This window comes from Arachis stenosperma, chromosome 9 (genome assembly GCF_014773155.1).
Source record: "Arachis stenosperma cultivar V10309 chromosome 9, arast.V10309.gnm1.PFL2, whole genome shotgun sequence".
Lineage (NCBI taxonomy): Eukaryota > Viridiplantae > Streptophyta > Magnoliopsida > Fabales > Fabaceae > Arachis > Arachis stenosperma.
Genome location: NC_080385.1, coordinates 19,630,118 through 19,653,230, shown reverse-complemented (window position 1 = coordinate 19,653,230; position 23,113 = coordinate 19,630,118). Strand labels below are relative to the sequence as shown.

At 33.2% G+C, this 23,113-nt stretch overlaps 1 protein-coding gene across 2 annotated transcripts; it reads left to right on the top strand.

Moving 5' to 3' along the window:
- The first annotated feature begins 8,827 nt into the window (after nucleotides 1-8,827).
- Nucleotides 8,828-13,138, top strand: LOC130950750 (glycerol-3-phosphate dehydrogenase [NAD(+)]). 2 transcript variants are annotated; one of them, XM_057879318.1, is made up of 12 exons: nucleotides 8,828-8,900; nucleotides 9,047-9,226; nucleotides 9,706-9,782; nucleotides 9,872-9,944; nucleotides 10,633-10,850; nucleotides 10,967-11,074; nucleotides 11,290-11,353; nucleotides 11,435-11,472; nucleotides 11,564-11,684; nucleotides 11,761-11,815; nucleotides 11,914-11,962; nucleotides 12,506-13,138. In XM_057879318.1, the coding sequence occupies exons 3-12, from the start codon at nucleotides 9,717-9,719 to the stop codon at nucleotides 12,659-12,661; spliced, it is 948 nt and encodes a 315-aa protein (XP_057735301.1). In that variant the 5' UTR covers nucleotides 8,828-8,900; nucleotides 9,047-9,226; nucleotides 9,706-9,716; the 3' UTR covers nucleotides 12,662-13,138. The 2 variants fall into 2 exon arrangements, with proteins under 2 accessions (XP_057735301.1, XP_057735300.1); XM_057879317.1 differs by lacking the exon at nucleotides 8,828-8,900 and having other exon boundaries at nucleotides 8,920-9,226; nucleotides 12,506-13,137.
- The last annotated feature ends 9,975 nt before the right edge of the window (nucleotides 13,139-23,113 follow it).

Below are 23,113 nucleotides of genomic sequence, written 5' to 3'. Positions count from 1 at the left end.
AAAGCAAGACAAGATAAGACATTAAGAACAAAACACAAAGAAAAAAATACAAAAATGATTGTGCTTGTATCTTGTTTGTTAATAAACTAAAATAAATTATGAAAGTCTAATTTATTCTTATTCTTTTATTCAAAAAATTTAGAAAGAAAAATATAATAATAAAAAATATAATTACAAAAAAATTAACAAAAATAATAAAAAAATAAAAAATAAGCGGTGTGTTTTGTTAGGGTCTCTGTGTTCCTTTCTATCCAAATGAACACAAAATACACTAATTCAGTATCTCTAGATATGATATTTTTATTCATGTTTTATCTATCAAATATGATTTTGTATCTTTATGTCTCTATTTTAATATTCTATACCTATAAACAAACGTAACCTTAGAAAATAAATTGGATATCGGTAAATATAAATTATACTATTATTCTTAATTATGTAAATTTTTTTATTCTTGTTTTTGTTTGTGTAAATATTATCATTTGAAAATATACTAATAGAATTGTCAATCAACATTAATTATAATTTTCTGCAGAATAGTGCATTATGATGCATGCTGTATTTGGTTTAGGGTGAATATTAATGCTTACTTTGATGCCTCCATACTCCATAGTCCATGGTCCGTACATGTTTTGGGTACTCTTTTTTTTTTTTTTTTTGGTGACTATTTTGGGTACTCTTTTTAAGTTTTAATGAGTTCTGACCCAAAAAAAAAAAAGTTTTAATGAGTTAAAATAATTCTTTATAGAATTGTGATTAACAGATTGGTAAGATAGGCATTAAACGTATTGACATTAGAAGAAGAATTTGACTTATAGTTATTGTTTGTAAGAAGCATTTTAAATCATTAAATCCTCAAAGACTGAAATAACACATCAAATTCATACCAAATTGAATTTTAACTAAGTTGTTTTCATTCTATTAAACACGTTTGAAATAAATTAGGGTTAATATATTTAGCTATGACATACAGAAGCCTTATATATATATATATATATATATATATATATATTCATTAAGAGAAAACAAAAATGTTTCATAAATACTAAAACTAGCTACTAAATTAATTTTTATGTATTTATGTATACTTAAATATTCCACACATTTTTTTCAAGAAAAAAAATCAATTAGAAAAATAATAAATCATTTTAAAGTACAAGAATTAAATTCTTTTCAGTCAAACAATCAAATTTTTGCGAATACAAAAAAATTAGTAACCTTATATTTTAATATGTTTATTTATATTTTGATAATAAATATAAATATAATTATTTTATATTTATATATGTATTTATATAAAAAATTAATGATACAAGACTCGTATATAATTATTTTTATTTGAAGTTAATAACTAATAAATTATTAAATAATTTAATATATTTAACTAAATTACTATCTAATAATTATCATCTTTAATTTTACACAAAAATACATACGTAAGAAATTTTATTTGACTAATTGGTGTGAATGAAATTATAAAAAATATTTAAAAAAATAAAAATCAGTCTATATTAACTCAAAAATTTTTGTTATGTATTCAATAATTATTATTAAAATAAATAAATAATTTTAAATATAATAAATATATAATTATATGTAGGGATGTTCATGACCCCGCTTGGCCCGGCTCGCCTCCGAACTTTTTAGAGGTTAATTTGGTGTGATTTTACCGGGTCTAGGGTCGGGTAAGGGTCTCAAAGATAGACCCGGTCACTATTACGGGTCGAGTCCGAACCATAGTTCGGGTCATCCGAACTCGGTCTGGTGGCCCAGTCATCGTACACAATAATATTTTGTGTTATTAGTGATGGATGATATATATTCTTATGTGGAATTTAAGTATTGTAAACCTTAATATTTTGTGTTATTAGTCATTATAAGACTATAAGTTAATGTTTTATGTTTAAAATGCATAAGACTTTAGACTAATGCACAATATTGTGTTATTTGTATTGATTTAAATATTTAGTGTTATTAGACAATATTAGTATTAATTGTGGTTATGCTTTAATTTTAGGAAAGGGTTGGTTCTTGTTATATTTTTCCAAGTGAATTTTACCATGTCCAATAATGGTTGGAGTCTTAAAAATTTAGATATTTTCACATGCTAGCTTACAAGAAAGTAATGTTAACGGCTCGGTTTTTATCCGGTATAATCATGGCCCAAAAGTGTGTAGATTTCATCAGGTTTAGGGCCGGATTCGGATTTAACAAATAGGCCTGATATATATTTCGCGTCAGATCTAAGTCACATCAAATCCAATTTCACCCGACCCATAAACACCCCCTAATTATATGTATAATTATTAATTCTAAGTTAAATAAAATAATTTTATATTATTCCTCCTATAGTTACTCGAAATTATCATGGTAAATTACGCAAAACAAACTAAATAAGGATCAATATTATACCAATGTCTTCAAATAGAATAAGCCAATTCTATGGTGCTTATGAGTTTTTATCTAAATTTTGTCTAATTTATTTTTTGTAGTAAGTTTTAATTTTTTAAAAATTATTTATTCTTATATCTTTTAAATTAAATAATAACTTTTAATATTTTTTAGTAAATAAGCACCACTTTTTAGGCACCATAGCGTTTACCGAATAGGCCAATCTACATACATGTCCTAAAATAATTCTATGTAAATCGAATCAACTAAATTCAATTTGTATTTTTTTAATTTTAATCGAATTAATTGGATTTGATTTACTATATACACTACTAGAAATAGGACTTTTTCGGACGAAAATTTCAAACGAAATTTATTCCGTCTGAATGACTTTTTCATTTCGGACAAATTTGAGACAAATGTTGAACAACTTTTAGTGGAGACATTGGAATAATATATTCTGTCCTAAATTTATCTAAATTTTGTCCCAAATTTTGGCGCCAAAATTTTTTTGGATGGCGCCAAAATTTTCATACATATTAGCAACATATTTTAGACAAAAACTATAATTCGTCTGTATTCCATCTGAATATGCGCAATAATTTCATACAGATTTGGGACGTATTTTGAAAAATATTAATTCTATCCCAAATTTGTCTATAATTAGTCTTAAATGCTTTTACTATAGCTTACCCTTCGAAGTAGCTAAAATTTTTTCCCATAAATTTGGGATGAAAATAACATAATTTGTAAATTCTATTTGAAAGTGCATCAGTTTTCAAACGAATTTCAAATGTTTATTGAAAAATTTTAACATTTAGTATAAAAATATTCTTCATATCTTAAATTAGTCTATTATTTTTTAATTTATTATTTTAATTATTTACATTATAATAATTCAAAATTTGAGATAAAGTGTATCTAAAAGAATCACATATATAAAAACTTAAAAATAAATTATATCAAATCTCTTAAAAAAATAATAAATAAGAATAAAAAAATTATGTAAAATAAAAAAATCATACACCTTTTACATATAAGATTAAGATATATTAAAAATTAAAAAAAATACAAATGAATACATCAAAGGCTTTTCGGCACCCAACCCTTCATCTTCATCACAGCTATGAAAACCCTCGCACCCAGCCCTCTCTCCGAGCCCTTCATCTTCATCACTGTTGAGAACTTTTATTACTGTTGAGAACTCTTGCACCCAGCCCTCTCTCCGATCCCTATCTTGCAGGCCTCTGTCGCAACCCTCGCACCCTAACTGCAAGCCTCCTCCTTAGATTCGCAACCTCGCACCCTCTCTCGCATCTCTCCGTCGGCACTGCTCCGTCGGTACTGCTATGTCGTCACTGCTCCGTCGACGCACCCTGCACCGGCGTGCCCTTTCTTAATCGGTGCTGTCTGTCGTAAACCTTAAACACCAAAGACATTGTTGCTTATCCCTCAATCAGCGCTCAACCGTCACTACCTATCCCTCAATCGACGCTCAACCCATACCATGAATAGTACAAGGTAACTATTTCTTCCCTCTGTTTTTCTGTTCTTATGATAAGGGCATTTATTTTGGTTTCCTGGCTATGAATCCATAGTTGTAAGAACCGGACCGGATCGGCCGGTTCGACCAAAAAATTGGTGAACTGGTCAAGTAGCAGAGTGATCCGGTTGAAATGTCTGACTGAAGAAGGAAAAGAACCAATGATAACCGGTTTGGACCAAACGGTTTTGATAAAATTGGTCAACCGGTGGTTTTAAATAACCGTCCGGTTCGTTTTACTACTTTAGATATTAAAAAAAAACTAAATCCCTAATCTCTCAAGCCTCACCATGGTTCTAAAAATCAGACCGAATTGGCCGGTTGAACCGGTCCGACTGGAAATCGGTGCTATAAACGGTTCGGTTCACCATTAAAAACCGTTCATAATAGAACCGGATAAAAATTGCTGAACCGACCGAGAACCGGTCGGTTGGACCGGACCGGTAACTGGCCGATTTGCTTAATACTACGTCGTTTGAGAGGAAAAAAATAAAAAATAAAATAGAAGAAAACGCGTTGTCTCTTCTCGTTCCTTTCTTACTTTCATTCGTTCCTGCACCAAAAAAAACAAAAGGGGAAAACCTACCTAGCCTCCACCACCGCCGAACTCAGTGACCCACTACCACCGTCCGCGGCCATTCGAGGAGTCTCTCTTTCTACTGTCGGCGTTATCCAAATCGAACCCCCGTTCTCTGTCTTCTTCCTTGCTTGGTGCCCATCCTCCATCAGATTCGTCCTGCTCGCAGTCGTCCTGTTGCCGTCGTCATCGCCTCGTCACCCTTTCGAAGGTCAGTGGCTTTGGTGTGCAGTTGTTCTTCGTTTTTCATTTTATTCTCTGACTCTCTGTTCAGAAATTAACAAATCATTGAATGATTATAGGGTTTTGTGTTTTTGTTCAAATTATTTATTTGCTCTGGCTTTGGTGTGCTGATGTGGGTTCTGGGTTCTGGGTTCTGGGTGTGCTGTTGTGTGTTTTGTGGCTCTGTTGTGCTGTCGTGGATTCTGAGTTCTGGGTGTGCTGTTGTGTGTTTTGTGACTCTGCTATGCTGCTGCTGCTTGGTGTTTTGTTGAAATCATTGAATGATTATTTGTTAAATTTTTTTAGTATGTTGTTAATGTGCTTTGAACTAGCCAGTTGCTGGGCATTGGATACCCATTTCGCATTATGTTGCCATGTCACATGCTTGTAATTACTTTATATTCAGTTAGGTCTCACAGTTTTAGTTAAGCATTACTTGCTTGGTCCAATAAGTATGTTCTCTGGTTTCCTAGAGCAAACAGTTTGTGAAATCTGCAAGAGAAGCAACACTTGCAGGATCAGCAACATCAAGCTGGTGAAAGAGCACAAAATCTGAGAGATATTTGAGTTTTCCCCCTTTTTTATTCTATTGGGGCTTGAGGCATGCTTCTGATTGCTGGAGAATAAATGATTTTAGGGCTTGATGGACCTGTTGTGCAGCTATCAAAAGATCCGACGATGAGCTTCCAATTTTCAGCACCTGGTTAGTGAAGGTTCTCTTGCTGGATCTGGGTACTCCTTGGCTTATCTGCTGTTGTAGGATTGGTCTTGTATGTTGTGCATCATAACCAAAATGAAGAAGCTGACAAATATCTTTCTAGAAAAATATTACTATGCATTTTCTCTGTTTGATAATTTGTTTGTTATGTTTTGTTGATGAGTTTTTAAAATTTTTAGAGTTTGATTATGACGAGGTTTGTGGTTGGTGCTTACATTCATTGTTAACTTGGTGGGTATTGTGTTATTGTTTCTTCATTTTGCATTCTAACGTCTGATAATTGAATTCATGATATTTTGGTTCCCTGGGTGAATATGTTCCTGTGTTGCAGATGTGAAAATGAAAGTTTAAATTTTGCCATATTAAATTTAGGAATATGTTAGGATCCAATATTTTTACCGAGAAAAAAAAACTCAGAGAATTGGCTTCTTGTGAATCTGTTCCTGTGTTGCAGATTGTGTCATGTGACAGAGCCTTGAGTAAATTGGTAACAGAGCAGAATGCCTTAGGATTAAATCAGATATATATTTATATTCAAGTACTGATATTGAGGTGGAAATCTAGATTTCTTCTGATTAGTTTTGCTGGTACCATTCTTATTGCTATATTATTTTGTTTTATACATGGATTTTCATTGAAGTTATTGTCTGGGTCCTATTAAGCGATTATTTCATGTAATAGCCTTAACTTGCGAGAACTTTATGGTGAAGTCTAGATATTTGTATACTTTTTTATTTAATTTAGTTTTCAGGACATATTGAAGAAAGCTCAACTTCTTTCCCCTCGTGCTATGGTTGTTGATTCAATACAAACTCTTGATCCTATTAACACTGTTAGTAGTTTTTCTTCAACTCTATTAACACTTTTCTTTTTCTATCATTTGCCAATGTCTTTGAATTTAACATTTTATTTTGATTTATGTATTTTCTAGTGGTTAGAGTAAAATGTTAAGTTGAATGATGCTGAGCACAAGTTAAAAGATCAAGGACGTCAACTAAAGGTTCAACAGAAAAGAATTGGTTCTACTAAAAAGACAATTCATGTTTTGTATAAAAAGTTGAATCTCCCACTTCCTTCAACCTTGTCTGATCTTGCAGAAGATGAGCTTGGGACAAGCTTTAGTGATGATGAGGATGATAACATAAGTGATTGATGTCAGGAGTATATGTTTTTTTTATTTAGATTAAGGAATTTTTAGGTGAATTAGTTAATACATTTTATTTTATTCATGATATTTGACCTTTTTAAAGGCTTTTTTGTTTTAGTTTAAGAACTTTTTTTCTTATTTTAGTTTGATTACATTTATGGACAAAAGTATTTTAATAATAATTATTTTTTTAACTCTTTTATGGTAATTACCTTTTTCATGACTTTATTATGTGTTTATAATTTCGATGATGTAATATAAAAAAATGATTATGATGGTCTTAATATAGAAAGCAAATCGAATACAATTTATTTTAATAAATATTATATATTAAATAGCAAATTATTTTATATGAAAATTGTTTGAAATATTATATTAAATTTGTAGAAAATTTGAGCGAAAATAATTTTTTGTTTTGTATGAAATTTGTTTCAAATACGTAAATTCTTTTAAATTAAATTTGTCTAAAATTTGTTCGAAAAAAATTTGTTATATTTGACTAAATTCGTTAGAAATTTGTCTGAAATAAAATATATTTTTTGTTTGAAATTTGTCTAAATTGAAACATTTTTGCGTTTGAAATTTGTCTGAAATACATTGTCTTTATGTTGGCTAATCTGTCTGAAATTCGTCTAAAATACATCATAAAAGTTAGAAATCTAGTAGATAAATGCCTATTCGAAATCTGTCACAAAATCGTCTGAAAAAAATTTCGGACGAAATTTCAGACAAAATGTAAATTAGCAACAAGGCTTTTTGGGACAAAAAAATTTTGTCCCAATTTTGTTTGAAAGAAAAATTTTGTTTGTAATTTGTTCGAAATTTATTTCAATTTCGTCTCAAAATTCGTCCGAAAAAACCCTATTTCTAGTAGTGATATGCTATATCAATTAGATTCGATTTACTACTGATATAGATTATTGACTTTTACTTCTTTTAAGTTAATAATATTAACTTTAAAACATAAATATCAATAAAAAAATACGTCCATTTGAATTCAAATAAAATATCAAAAAAAGAAAAATAAATAAAAATAAAAAATTAACTTTGTGTTTTAGTTCAAATTCTAGAAAATATACATTTTTATAAATTTATAAATATAAAATAGAACATTAAATTATTTCTAAAAGATTATTAAAAATTATCATTTGACTAATTAACATCTAAAAAAAGTGTAGAATATGGTATAAGAGTTAAAAGTTAAATTTTTTCAGAGCAAAAAAAACAGATATTTATATACAATATATAATGACTAACTATATTTATACAATATATATTTTGGAAAATAATTAAAATACTTTATTAAATCAAGTATAAATTTATGCCTTTAATGATGTTACTTCTAACTTAAACTTAGATTTTTCAAAGCATACAATCATCAAAGCATAAATTTTATACTTAATTTTACAAATTAAATGATAATTTAATTGATATAGTATTTTAATTATTTTTTAAATTACATATTGTATAAATATAGTTGGTCATTATATATTGTATAACTATCTGTTACTTTTGACTCTGAAAGTTTCAAGTTTTAATTCTTATATCACTTTGGAGGACTATATTTTATATTAGTTTTTATAATATTAAAAGTTTCAGTAATGATTTTTTAGATGCTAATGAATCAAATGATAATTTTTAAATAATTTTTTAGAAATTCTTTAATATTTTCTTTTACATTTATAAATTTATAAAAACGTAAATTTTCTTGAATTTGAACTAAAAAATAAAGTTAAATTTCTATTCTTATTTATTTTAATTTTTTTGATATTTTATTTGAATTCAAATGGAGAGTATTTTTTATTAATATTTATGTTTTAAAATTAATAAAAAATTAATTTAAAAAAATAAATATCAATAATTTATATTAGTAATGAATCGAATAAACTAAATTCAATTTATATGTATATGTTACAAAAATAATAAATTGTAATTCAATTTACTATTGATAGGATATACAGTAAATCAAATCCAATTGATTCCATTTATATTTAAAAAACATAAATTAAATTTAGTTAATTCGATTTACACAAAAATATTTTAAAACATATATAAAATCTATTTTATTTTTAAATATTAATATAATATAGATCTTCATTTCATTTGTTTGTGTGGTTTACCCAAATTATCATGGTTGTGGAGATAAATTCAAAGTGAAACAATAGGATTTCATGGATTAGTTAAAAATGGTGGTCCCTACATAACCAAGCACACGACGCAACTATGGTGTCTTGTGCTGCAAAAGACACATAGTCATAGAGGACATCGCCAGATTCAACTTAGTTTGTCACGCGCCTGGCTGGTATGCCATCTCCGCCCCCCTTCAACCCTTCTCTTTTTCTTCTTATACTTCACTCTCTTCTCTCTTCAATCTACTCTCTGTGTGTCACTCGTTTCTTTTTCTCTTCTTCTTTCTGTCTTTGTTGCTCTTCTTCATGGCTCCAGCAGCTTTGGAGGCTCAATCTCAACAAAAGGAAGAGACTGTGGCTCATAACAGCGTCTTGAGCAGTAGCAGTGTCAATGACACTACACACAGATCGAAGGTTTCTGTTATTGGTAGTGGCAACTGGGGCAGTGTTGCTTCTAAGCTCATTGCCTCCAACACCTTCAGGCTGAACTCATTCCATGGTAATTTTTCTATCCTCTCTTCTTTTTAATTCCCTTTTGTTTTCGAGTGTTTTTAAAAATGTTATATTTGTGCAAAAAATCAGTCATCAAATCATGTAATATTGTATAAATATATACATTATTTAATTTATTTTCAATATATATTTTATATTTTAATATATACTTTAGTTTTGGACATGCAAGCATCTCTCTAGAAAAAAAAGTTGACTAGGTTCGTTGTTCATCAATTGTTCTTGTGCAAGTGAGTTTCATAAAATGATAGGTACAATGATGTTGGATTGATGAAAAAATTGTGGCCAAAGAAGGCTAGGAATGTATAATACAAAGACAATCTATAAGTAGTGATTTTTCTTTTTCCTTTTTTTTAAAAAAAAAATATTTGCTGAAACTTAAGTCATCATATATATATATTGGTAACAAACTGAATTTCCTTTAGAATAATGAGTTTACTCATTTGATGGATCATCTGATAAACTCAGATGAAGTAAGGATGTGGGTGTATGAGGAGACATTACAAAGTGGTGAGAAACTCACTGATGCCATCAACCGAACCAATGTAAGGACTAGATAGCCATCCTTTATTGCTTTCCATCTTCATTGCTATTATGTGTCCAAATATTTTTCAATATATTTTTCATTTGGCAGGAAAATGTCAAATATCTCCCTGGAATCAAGCTTGGCAATAATGTTGTTGCAGATCCAGATCTTGAAAATACTGGTACCAATTATTTCTTTTCTTTTAGTATCAATTTCAGTAATTTATATCAAATTTAGAACATATAAAATAAGAATCTTAGTCCAGAAGAACCTACTCTTTCTCTGTGAGTAGAAAACTAAATACTAGATTCTATAAGCAATTAACCATTTAAAACTGTCAGTGATAGACAAATATTAGCCAGTCACTTTGGTATTCTGGGCAAATGTTTTTGTTCACTGGCTGCTAAGCACAGGACACAGAAACAAAGACACAGAGATATAAAATCATGTTTGACAAGTGAGATATAGACACGAATATTGTCCCGAGACACTGAATTAGTGTATTATGTGTCTTTCTTGTCAGGAAGAACACAGAGACACTAGTAAGAAAAACAACTTAGTTTTTTCCTTTTATCTTTTTATTATTCCTATCAATTTTTCATAATTATAATTTTTTACTATTTTATTTTTCTTCTGAGACTTTGTGTGATGAAGAAAATGAAAGTAAATTACACTTTTCATAATTTGTTCTATAGTATATTATTTTATCACTAAACAAAATACAAAAACATTAATTTTTGTGTCTTTGTCTTTTGTGTCTTGTTCTATTTTCAAAATCAATCGCAGCCTGATGGATAAGGACATAATGTTTTGTTAGTAATTTCAATACTACACTCTAATCTTGTGCACTGAGTGGGTAAATCATGCAGTAAGGGATGCGAACATGTTAGTCTTTGTGACTCCACATCAATTTATGGAAGGAATATGCAAAAGGCTTGTTGGGAAAATAAGAGCAGATGCTGAGGCTATTTCCCTTGTCAAAGGGATGGAGGTGAAGATGGAAGGCCCATGTATGATCTCTAGTCTCATCTCTCAGATACTCGGAATCAGTTGTTCTGTTTTAATGGGGGCCAACATAGCAAATGAGGTAGTTAGAAAATTTCTGATTTTTAATTTTTATTATTTTTACAGTAACAAAAGATTCTTCATGACATCTTTCACTGCCTTGATTAAAACTGTCTTGAAATTATTACTGTTGTACAGATAGCTGTAGAGAAGTTTAGTGAAGCAACTGTTGGATACCGGCAGAACAGAGACGTCGCCGAGAGATGGGTTCAGTTGTTTTATACTCCATATTTCATTGTCACAGCTGTAAGTACAGCATTATCTCATAATTGATGATGAACAATTTGGTGAAAATTTTATCACAAGTAATTCTAGATGAAACTGATGAATTTGCCTAGAGTAATAAATAATGCAAAGATATATTGTCATGACAATTTTATATGATCCTTAGTACTTTATTGTAGCTCGCAAAACATTCAGATATTCGGTGTTTATGATTTTTTTATGTATATAAAAATTAGGTCCAGGATGTTGAAGGAGTTGAACTGTGTGGAACACTGAAAAATGTTGTGGCCTTAGCAGCAGGTTTGTTTGTACAGTACCTGAAGTTTTATCCCTTCCTTTCTCATGAAGTGAATGATTTAAGAATTATACGCATATGAACAGGTTTTGTTGATGGCCTGGAGATGGGAAACAATACGAAAGTAGGTTTACAGGATTTTATGTTAAGGCTTCTTTTACATATAAAGAATATTCATCCTGTTTTTTATTTTTGGTCATCTACATTGTGTCTAGGCTGCAATCATGCGACTTGGTCTTAGAGAGATGAAGGCATTTTCGAAGTTGTTGTTTCCATCTGTTAAGGACAGCACATTTTTCGAGAGCTGTGGTGTGGCGGACCTTATCACAACTTGCTGTAAGGAAGCTAATTAACTTCAATTAGTCTAGCTTTCATTTGCTTGCTTTTATTAAAACCATGTTTGTTATGGCAGTGGGTGGTCGAAACAGGAAAGTTGCTGAGGCTTATGCAAAGAATGGGGGAAGGAGGTTAGTTTCCTATTTCTTTTTCTTGGTCCTTGATTCTATTAAAAGAAACGGAAAATGGATTGATCTCGTGTTTCTTGTTTTCGTTCTATTCTCTGCAGGTCTTTCGATGAGCTCGAGGCAGAGATGCTGCAAGGCCAGAAATTGCAGGTACAAACATGAAATGCACTTTATCCTAAGCATCTTTGGATGAATAATACATACAATGGCCAGTGCTAATTTATTGAATTCCAGAATCAAATATTGAAAATGTTAATAGTGATATTTCTTAAGCTGATAGGAAAAGGAAATAGTTATATTTTTTATAGGTTCCCTCATGCAAGAGCCTCTTTTAAGTCTGATGTCATGTCATGAAATTACTTCTCCGAAAAGAAAAAGCTTAAGCTGATAAGAGAAGCAAATAAATGGTTATAGTCTCTAAACACTAAAGACTAATAATAGGAAAAGTTATAGTCTCTTATCATTTTTGACCAACATTTGGCCAATTCTAAACACTAAAGACTAAGACTAAATTCTAAACCCTCTAAACTTTAAAACTTTAAATTATAATAGTACAAAAATGAAGTGTTGACTAATATTGATAAAAAGTCTTGATCCGCTAGCATTTCTCGTATAAAAACACTCCAAGAACTAGCAGAGGCTTTTTTGTGTTCTTTATATCTGTCCTTATTTATCTTACTTTCTTGTATTTAGGGTGTTTCAACTGCAAGAGAGGTTTATGAGGTTCTCAGCCACCGCGGATGGCTAGAATTGTTTCCTCTCTTCGCAACCGTTCATGAGATAAGCAGTGGCTTACTTCCACCATCAGCCATAGTTGAGTACAGTGAGAAGCAAGTCAGGTCCTTTTGATTCAAGGTGCTCCAACAGAGTGTTTGTTACATTGTCTAAGTAATATAGATTACCGTTACAGCAGGTTACAGTTACAGTCCCAAGAATATACAAACGCCATGCTTTCATCATACATGAACCGTGGAAAGCATTGGAGAGTTGGTTGCTTCATCATCGTTCTCGCGCCAACAACAAGGTTGTCCATGCCTGGAGGTCAGGACATTTATGGAATATTGAAAGCCATGGAAGTTAACATCTAGAAAAAATTCTTTTTAAGCTATGTTCTTCCACTGCAAGTAATTCATTCACAAAAGAGACTAGATTAAAATAAAAAAGTAAATTGAAAATTTATCTGTTGACTGGGTTTTCCCAATTTTCGAGAGCTATTAGCTGATTTATTTGTTTAAAATCAAGATTGATGATTACTGCAAATCTTATATCTGTTGTTCTACATTACTTGTTGGAGCACTAACTCAAAAGAAAAGCTATTACACTATTATTGATATACAAAATTACAAAAATGCTATTTGTATAGCAATCAAAATCAGTTATTATATATTCGTGTATAAATATATGCATTTTTATGTATTTTATATTTTAATATATATTTTATACTAGTAGCTGGTTTTAGTAGTTAATTTTAGGGACAAGTTATTTAATTATATTATTTGGAATCCAAAGTTACCATAATGCAACTTTTTAGTATTGGAGACGTATTTGCAATATTTACATATCTATAGAAATTGATAGAAATTGTTACAGGATATAGTGGTTTTAAAATTGAAAGTATGTAGCGATTCATGTAGGATTGCGTGATGACAAGAAATCACTATAGCCTGTAGCGGTTTCTAAAGAAAATGGATTATGAAGAAAATGCGAGAGACTATAGCGGTTTCTGAGCTGAGATGGTGGTTTCTAAAGAAAATGGATTATGAAGAAAATGCGAGAGACTATAGTGGTTTCTGAGTTGAGATGGTGGTTTCTATTGTCTCTCATGGTTTCTTCATAATTCGGTAGCGGTTTCTGGTCATCATGCAATCCTACGTAAATTGCTACACCTGTAGCAATTTGCGTTCAATTTTAAAACGACTATATCTGTAGCAGTTTCTATAGATATATAAATGTTGTAAATAAGTCTCCAGTATTAAAAAATTGTACTCTGGTCATTTTAGATTTTAAATGATTTAATTAACTTGTTATTAAACTACTCTTCCACCTTAATTCATGATAACAATAAAGAATTCTTGTGGTCCACAAATTCAATCCAATAGAATACATAAATTCTTAGTCTTTGTTATTTTATTTTATCTTATCTTTAGTTGTTCTTATCTTATCTTTATTTGTTTTTATCTTTCTTAAACCAGTGCTCTATATATATTTAGTTTTACCTTCATAATTCAATTCAATTCAATCAATCAACAATCAATAAAAATTTCTTCATCTTTTTTTATTCTTATTCCTTCATAGTTTTATCACTTGTCTTGGTATACATTTAATATAGTTTATTATTATAACCTAATTAACATTAAGGATTTTGCTATCCTCCATTTATGCATGAGACGAGGTTAGTATCTTCCAGACTTCCACTATTCACTTGGATAGAAATATTTTGTCCATATTCATTGTATAAACAGATAAATTACATATTTTCTCTTAGTTTTCAATAAATGTTGCTGCCTAGTTGTTGATGATTATTGGAACTATCATTTGTTGGTTGGCATGATGCATGATTTTGACAAAAATTTTAAAGACGGCCACTATTTGATATGGCCTTTTTATATTTTCTTTCACATTACAAGAATTGGCCTAAGGGTCATGGCATCGATAATCAATCTTATAAATGGTTAGACTATTCGTTAAAAGTCCATTGTTCTCTCCTCCATTCATAAATTTCGACCACTTTTAATTATGACTAAAAATCGTCACTAAAATGTAAAATAAAAACATCTATAACAATTATTCCAACGATTATATCATGAGTAATATTGATTAATAATATTTAAATATTTAATATCTATAGTTGTGATGTTTGTTATTAATAATTAATAATATTTAATTATTTAATTTTATCTAAGCCTCCCACAGAGATTTGGTAGCATATTTTTCGTCGACTTTTATCATGTTTTCCTCAAATTGGTTCTAGTATACATGGAAAAATACAAAAGTCTTAAAGAAACTGATAAATAAATAATGTCTAATTTGAAAACCATGAAAACTAAATTTACATGGGTACCCTCAAAGCGTCGATTAACCCATTTGCTATGAGTCCTTTCTCATGTAAACCCGCTCAGAGCTCGCTTTTTCAGACATGACAACATAGTGATTGGCACGCATTTTATATTTAAAAATTATAGATGCAAGAATAATATCAGAAAAGAAGATATTTAACTATTGGTGATGTATTATGTAGCATTTTCTTTGACGTGCCATCATATGCTCTGGAGACCTTAGAGTGCAATGACTCTCTCATGCCCTTGGCCCTTGACCTTTGTCTCTCTGGTAATCTTTTGGGCTGCGTGATGTCATCAGGAATTCAATCAGTTCAAGCACTCTTGTTGTAGATATATGCAAAAGAATCAAGATTTTTAAGGTGAAAAAGTTGGTAAAATAGTAAAATAAGGAGTTAATTATTTTTAAATTAAGATAGTGGAATACACATTTTATAGAAATTATAAAATCAATCATGATTAATTTTTTACTTTATCAACTTTTTTATTTTTAGAAGATTTAAATTCAACTGTGATGGATATCAGTGACTAAAAAAGAGAGGTTGAATCTTAGCCTCTTTTTATTTTGCTTGAGTAATTTTGAAATTGAATAGAATTTTTGGATTCTATAGTGTTGTCTCAGGTGAAAAGTAGATTATTTTCTTTTTGTCTCTTGTCGAAATAAGAGCCAAAACGGAGATATGTGCAAGGCAAAAAGCTGTGAAGTCTATCTGAATAGAATAAGAGATTATTTTATTTTGTCTTCTAACATAAAAAACCAAAAACAGAGAACAGAAAGAAAAGTGACACAGCTATATATCCTGGTTCAGTTACTCACTGCAATGCAGCCTACATCTAGTCTCAATCACAACTATGACAGAATTTCACTATTTTTGAATAAGATTACATCACCAATTTTCCTAGAATTCTAACCAATCATATATGAGACAAATCCAATCTCTAACCCAAACCATATTTGACTAGAAACTCATCCTAACTTTCAAAAGCAAAGTGCTCACCTAACATGCAAGGAAATCTCCTCAGGATCATGACAACAAAACAGAAAAATTTACAAAGAATTTCTGAGATAAATATAGGCTTCTCTCAAAATCTAACTCTCTTGCCTTTTTTCACTCAATGACTTTTTCTTACATACCTCACTGTAATATTTTTTTACCATTGAAAATAAAAAAGACTACACTGAGAAAACAAAATATTCAATAAGAACCATGAAGGAGAAGAATAGTAATAGCTCTGTAAGTTATGGGAACCAAACGTTGTGCTCTCACTCCTTACCCCAATCCTTAGCCGTTTACCCTTTAATAGATGAGTGAAGCTTCCAAAGCTTGAAACTTTGCTTCAGCACGTTGGACTTCTTCTCCCAAAAAATCAGTAGTAGCAGCAGCATCGCAAAAGAGAGATAAAGTAGAGGTAGTGACTGAATCATACATGCATTCATACCTTCTATCTTTTTTTTCATCTTTTTTCAAATTGCTTCTTGAATCTGAACCCTTCATTCTTGCTTTGGCTCCAAATTTGATTGTTGAACATTGATTCAAAACAGAGTTTCATCATTTTTAACTTCTTTAACTTTTCACTTCAGTGTATGCAAGGAGAAAATTTCTTTACCAAGTTTCAACGAAGCATAAATGTGAAAATACGTTTTTGATGATGATGCTTCGGAAGTGATGTTTGTTTTTAGACTTAATTTCTTTGGCTTTCCTTTTTTTTTTTTGGTTGAATTGGTAATCCATTTTTGGTTTTTTTTTTTTTTTTATTTTGCCCTAACTCAGAAATTTTTTTTTCTTGCTTTTTCTTCTGAGAAATCACGTGGGTGATGGAAAAGAGAAAAGAGAGAGAAGAGAGTTTTGGTCCGGTGGTGTCATGTTTTGGTATAGATGCAACTGTATTCTATTCTTTTTTTTTTTTGGGTCAAGACTGTATTCTATTCTTTAGTTTGCAGCTAATTTAAAAGAATGGACTTGGATCAATTGTTGGGCCTTGTACTTATATTTGGATTTGACTAAAATTTTTTTTATTGTTTTGGTCAGTTTGTTTGCTTTTATTTTCAACCAAGATTAATCACTCATTTTTTGAATTAAAAATACTAATATGAGTGCTTTATTTAAATTGAATCAATGTTGGACTTTATTAGTTTGTTAGGCCTGTTTTCTTGTTTCTTGAGCCAGTATAATTAAATTAATTTTTTACACATTAAATAAATTAATCATATACATAATTAGATTTTTAATCTAATAATAATTTTTAATCATCATCTATAATATATTATTAGTTCTTTAAACTCAACCAACTGAAAGCATCTCCGGAAATTTGCAACATATAGCAACAACAAGAAACATGATAATAACATTATAAAAAATTTAAATTATTAAATATTGAGAAATTACACATAAATATCATTTTTTTAAATAGCCGACCAAAAGTCTCATACATTACTCAAAGCCATGCTAAATCTCAAGATGAACCGTCGATAGTAGTTTTTACTATCTGTGAGCAACGTAATCCTCTTCTTAGCTTTGCATGGAAAATACCAACTATTTCTTAAACACATTGTATATAACACTACAGGTTGTAACATGCAAATTAAATTGAAGAGGAACAAAATGAAACTTATCAGTATTAATCGTTAAAGGTCAACTCTTTTAGACAATTGGTGGTGGATACTGTTACGGTGGATAACCGGAGATTAATAGAATGGATGGCGTTGGTTGGCCCAATCGTCTACGGAGGGTAGCTTCCGAGCTGGTTTGCATGCTGGAGCCTCCTTCCGACTTGTGTACGTGAGTGAATGGGGGGTGGTACGTGCAAAGACACTCTGATGCCTAAGTTAGCAAGGATGTGAGCAGGTCTAGAGAGTATTGGGCTTAGAGATACCTGAGGGGTGTCAGTGTATTTATAGTGGTGAGCCAATAACCACCGTTGGAGTAGTGCCATATTTTTAGGGTGTTAACCGTCCCATTATCTTAGGGAGGTTAAGATATGGCTCGATGAAGTGGTTAGAGAGATTTTAGGGGCAGTTACTCATTTGAATGAGTGCTTATCTGCCAGCTATTCTCCGTTCCGACTTCTTTAGAGTAAGTCGTAGTTAACACCGACTTCTTAGTACGAAGGTCGGTGCTCAGCAAGGCTCAATTCTCTGGACTAGGCCTTTCGTTTGGACCTGGGCCTTTATTATTGGGCCAGGGTATGAACAGTGCCCCTACTTTAGCCCAAGATCTCTATAAGACTTGGATTCGAGTATTTTACTCGGGTTCGTAGCCGACTTTCTTGGAGGAGACGCGGGTTTTTAAACCGACGTGATTTTCGCGACTTTTTGTTTCTGACAGTTACGTCTATTCAAGCGTCGTGTCCGTTAGGGATGCACTTAGGGATTGATGGCTTTGGTAACGGTGCACTCTCATTAATGACTGCCCCGTTTTTACCATTATGCCCTTAGAGTATTTATAAATACTTTTCCCTCTCTTTCATTATCTTCTTTCTGCGATTTTTCTAAAAAAAATTTTCCTCGTTCGTTCTTCATTTGCTCGTGCTGCTGGTGCGCGAAATTGTGAACAATACTTTTTCACAACTCTCATAATCCCCGGTAATGGCTCCAAAAATGTGGTAGCTCAATACCATGGCATTACACAACTTCGCACAACTAACCAGCAAGTGCACTGGGTCGTCCAAGTAATACCTTACGTGAGTAAGGGTCGATCCCACGGAGATTGTTAGCATTGAAGCAAGCTATGGTCATCTTGTAAATCTTAGTCAGGCAAACTCAAATATATATGATGATGAACGAAAATAATATAAAAGATAAAGATAGTGATACTTATGCATATCATTGGTGTAAGAGCTTCAGACAAGTGTATGAAGATGCCTTCCCTTCCGTCTCTCTGCTTTCCTACTGCCTTCATCCAATCCTTCTTACTCCTTTCCATGGCAAGCTCGTGTAGGGTTTCACCATTGTCAGTGGCTACCTCCCATCCTCTCAGTGAAAGCGATTGCATATGTCCTGTCACGGCATAGCGGAATTCAGCTGTCGGTTCTCGGTCAGGCCGGAATAATATCCATTGATACTTTTGCGTCTGTCACTAACGCCCTAGCCTGCTAGGAGTTTGAAGCACGTCACAGTCATTCAGTCATTGAATCCTACTCAGAACACCACAGACAAGGTTAGACCTTCCGGATTCTCTTGAATGCTGCCATCAGTTCTTGCCTATACCACGAAGACTCTGATCTCACGGAATGGTTGGCTCGTTTGTCAGGCGAGCACTCGGTTGTCAGGCGATCAACCATGCATCGTGCAATCAGGAATCCAAGAGATATTCACTAAGCCTCAGATGCTTGTAGAACAAGAATGGTTGTCAGTCACCTTGTTCATGGGTGAGAATGGTGATGGGCGTCAATCATCACCTCCATCATGTTGAAGAACAAGTGATATCTTGGATAAAGAACAAGCGGAATTGAATGGAAGAACAATAGTAATTGCATTAATACTCGAGGTACAGCAGAGCTCCACACCTTAATCTATGGTGTGTAGAAACTCCACCGTTGAAAATACATAAGAACAAGGTCTAGGCATGGCCGAATGGCCAGCCTCCAAAGGTCTAAGATAGCATAAAACGAAGGTAGCTACCCAAAAGTCTCTCTAAATACAATAGTAAAAGGTCCTACTTATAGAAAACTAGTACATAGATGAGTAAATGACATAAAAATCCACTTCCGGGCCCACTTGGTGTGTGCTTGGGCTGAGCAATGAAGCTTTTTCGTGTAGAGACTCTCCTTGGAGTTAAACGCCAGCTTTAGTGCCAGTTTGGGCGTTTAACTCCCAATTAGGTGCCAGTTCCGGCGTTTAACGCTGGAATTTCTTGAGGTGACTTTGAACGCCAGTTTGGGCCATCAAATCTTGGGCAAAGTATGGACTATTATATATTGCTGGAAAGCCCAGGATGTCTACTTTCCAACGCCGTTGAGAGCGCGCCAATTGGGCTTCTGTAGCTCCAGAAAATCCACTTCGAGTGCAGGGAGGTCAGAATCCAACAGCATCTGCAGTCCTTTTGAGTCTCTGGATCAGATTTTTGCTCAGGTCCCTCAATTTCAGCCAGAAAATACCTGAAATCACAGAAAAACACACAAACTCATAGTAAAGTCCAGAAAAGTGAATTTTAACTAAAAACTAATAAAAATATACTAAAAACTAACTAGATCATACTAAAATATACTAAAAACAATGCCAAAAAGCATACAAATTATCCGCTCATCACAACACCAAACTTAAATTGTTGCTTGTCCCCAAGCAACTGAAGATCAAATAAGATAAAAAGAAGAGAATATGCAATGAACTCCAAAAACATCTATGAAGATCAGTATTAATTAGATGAGCGGGGCTTTTATCTTTTTGCCTCTGAATAGTTTTGGCATCTCACTCTATCCCTTGTAATTCAGAATGATTGGCTTCTTTAGGAACTCAGAATCCAGATAGTGTTAATGATTCTCCTAGTAAAGTATGATGATTCTTGAACATAGCTATTTCTTGAGTCTTGGCCGTGACCCAAAGCACTCTGTCTTCCAGTATTACCACCGGATACATACATGCCACAGACACATAATTGGGTGAACCTTTTCAAATTGTGACTCAGCTTTGCTAAAGTCCCCAATTAGAGGTGTCCAGGGTTCTTAAGCACACTCTTATTTGCCTTGGATCACAACTTTATTTCTTTCTTTTTCTTTCTTTTTTATTTTTTTTCGGTTTTTTTTTTTCGTTTGCTTTTTCTCTTTTTTTTTTCTGCTTTTTCTTGCTTCAAGAATCATTTTTAATGATTTTTCAGATCCTCAGTAACATGTCTCCTTTTTCATCATTCTTTCAAGAGCCAACATTCATGAACCACAAGTTCAAAAGACATATGCACTGTTCAAGCATACATTTAGAGAACAAAAAGTGTTGCCACCACATCAAAATAATTAAACTATTATAAAATTCAGAATTCATGCAATTCTTTCCTTTTCAATTAAGCACGTTTTTATTCAAGAAAGGTGATGGATTCATAGGACATTCATAACTTTAAGGCATAGACACTAAGACACTAATGATCACAAGACACAAACATGGACAAACATAAAGCATAAAAATCGAAAAACAGAAGAATAAAGAACAAGGAAATCAAGGAACGGGTCCACCTTAGTGATGGCGGCTCTTTCTTGCTCTTGAAGATCCTATGGAGTGCTTGAGCTCCTCAATGTCTCTTCCTTGTCTTTGTTGCTCCTCCCTCATGATTCTTTGGTCTTCTCTAATTTCATGGAGGAGAATGGAGTGTTCTTGATGCTCCACCCTTAGTTGTCCCATGTTGGAACTCAATTCTCCTAGGGAGGTGTTTAATTGCTCCCAATAATTTTGTGGAGGAAAGTGCATCCCTTGAGGAATCTCAGGGATCTCATGGTGAGAGGGGTCTCTTGTGTACTCCATCCTTTTCTTGGTGATGGGCTTGTCCTCATCAATGGGGGTATCTCCCTCTATGTCAACTCCAACTGAATAACAGAGGTGACAGATGAGATGAGGAAAGGCTAACCTTGCCAAAGTGGAGGTCTTGTCCGCCACCTTGTAGAGTTCTTGGGCTATGACCTCATGAACTTCTATTTCTTCTCCAATCATGATGCTATGGATCATGATAGCCCGGTCTATGGTAACTTCGGACCGGTTGCTAGTGGGAATGATTGAGCGTTGTATGAGCTCTAACCATCCTCTAGCCACGGGCTTGAGGTCATGCCTTCTCAATTGAACCGGCTTTCCTCTTGAATCTTGCTTCCATTGTGCGCCCTCTTCACATATGGTTGTGAGGACTTGGTCCAACCTTTGATCAAAGTTGACCCTTCTAGTGTAAGGATGCTCATCTCCTTGCATCATAGGCAAGTTGAACGCCACCCTCACACTCTCCGGACTAAAATCCAAGTATTTCCCCCGAACCATAGTGAGATAATTCTTTGGATTCGGGTTCATACTTTGGTCATGGTTCTTGGTGATCCATGCATTGGCATAGAACTCTTGAACCATCAAGATTCCGACTTGTTGAATGGGGTTGGTAAGTACTTCCCAACCTCTTCTTCGGATCTCATGGCGGATCTCCGGATATTCACCCTTTTTGAGTGAAAAGGGGACCTCGGGGATCACCTTCTTCAAGGCCACAACTTTATAGAAGTGGTCTTGATGCACCCTTGAGAGGAATCTATCCATCTCCCATGACTCGGAGGTGGAAGCTTTTGCCTTCCCTTTCCTCTTTTTAGAGGTTTCTCCGGCCTTGGATGCCATAAATGGTTATGAAAAAGCAACGCTTTTACCACACCAAACTTAAAATGTTTGCTCGTCCTCGAGCAAAAGAAGAAAGAAGAGAGTAGAAGAAGAAGAAATGAGGAAGAGGGGGAAGGTGGTGTGTTCGGCCATGAAGGGAAAGAAGGGGTGTTTAGGTTGTGTGAAAATGAAGGGTTGAAGAAGGGTATATATAGGAGAGAGGGGGGGTAATGGTTCGGCCATGATGGGTGGGTTTGGGAGGGAAAGTGGTTTGAATTTGAAGGGTGAGGTTGGTGGGGATTTATGAAGGATGGATGTGAGTGGTGAAGAGAAAGATGGGATTTGATAGGTGAAGGGTTTTTGGGGAAGAGGTATTGAGGTGATTGGTGAATGGGGGAAGAAGAGAGAGAGTGATGGTGGGGTCCTGTGGGGTCCACAGATCCTGTGGTGTCAAGGAAAAGTCATCCCTGCACCAAATGTTGCTCAAAATCACGTTTTGAGCTATTTCTGGCGTTAAACGCCGGGCTGGTGCCCATTCCTGGCGTTTAACGCTAGGTTGTTGCCCTTTACTGGCGTTTAACGCCAGTCTGGTGCCCCTTTCTGGCGTTAAACGCCCAGAATGGTGCCAGACTGGGCGTTAAACGCCCAACAGCTAGCATTACTGGCGTTTGAACGCCAGCTTCTTCTCCTCCAGGGTGTGCTGTTTTTCTTCCTGTTTTTCATTCTGTTTTTGCTTTTTTCATTGTTTTTGTGACTTCTTATGATCATCAACCTACAAAAAAGATAAAATAACAAAAGAAAATAGTTAACTATAAAACATTGGGTTGCCTCCCAACAAGCGCTTCTTTAATGTCATTAGCTTGACAGAGGACTCTCATGGAGCCTCAGAAATACTCAGAACCGTGTTGGAACCTCCCAACACCAAACTTAGAGTTTGAATGTGGGGGTTCAACACCAAACTTAGAGTTTGGTTGTGGC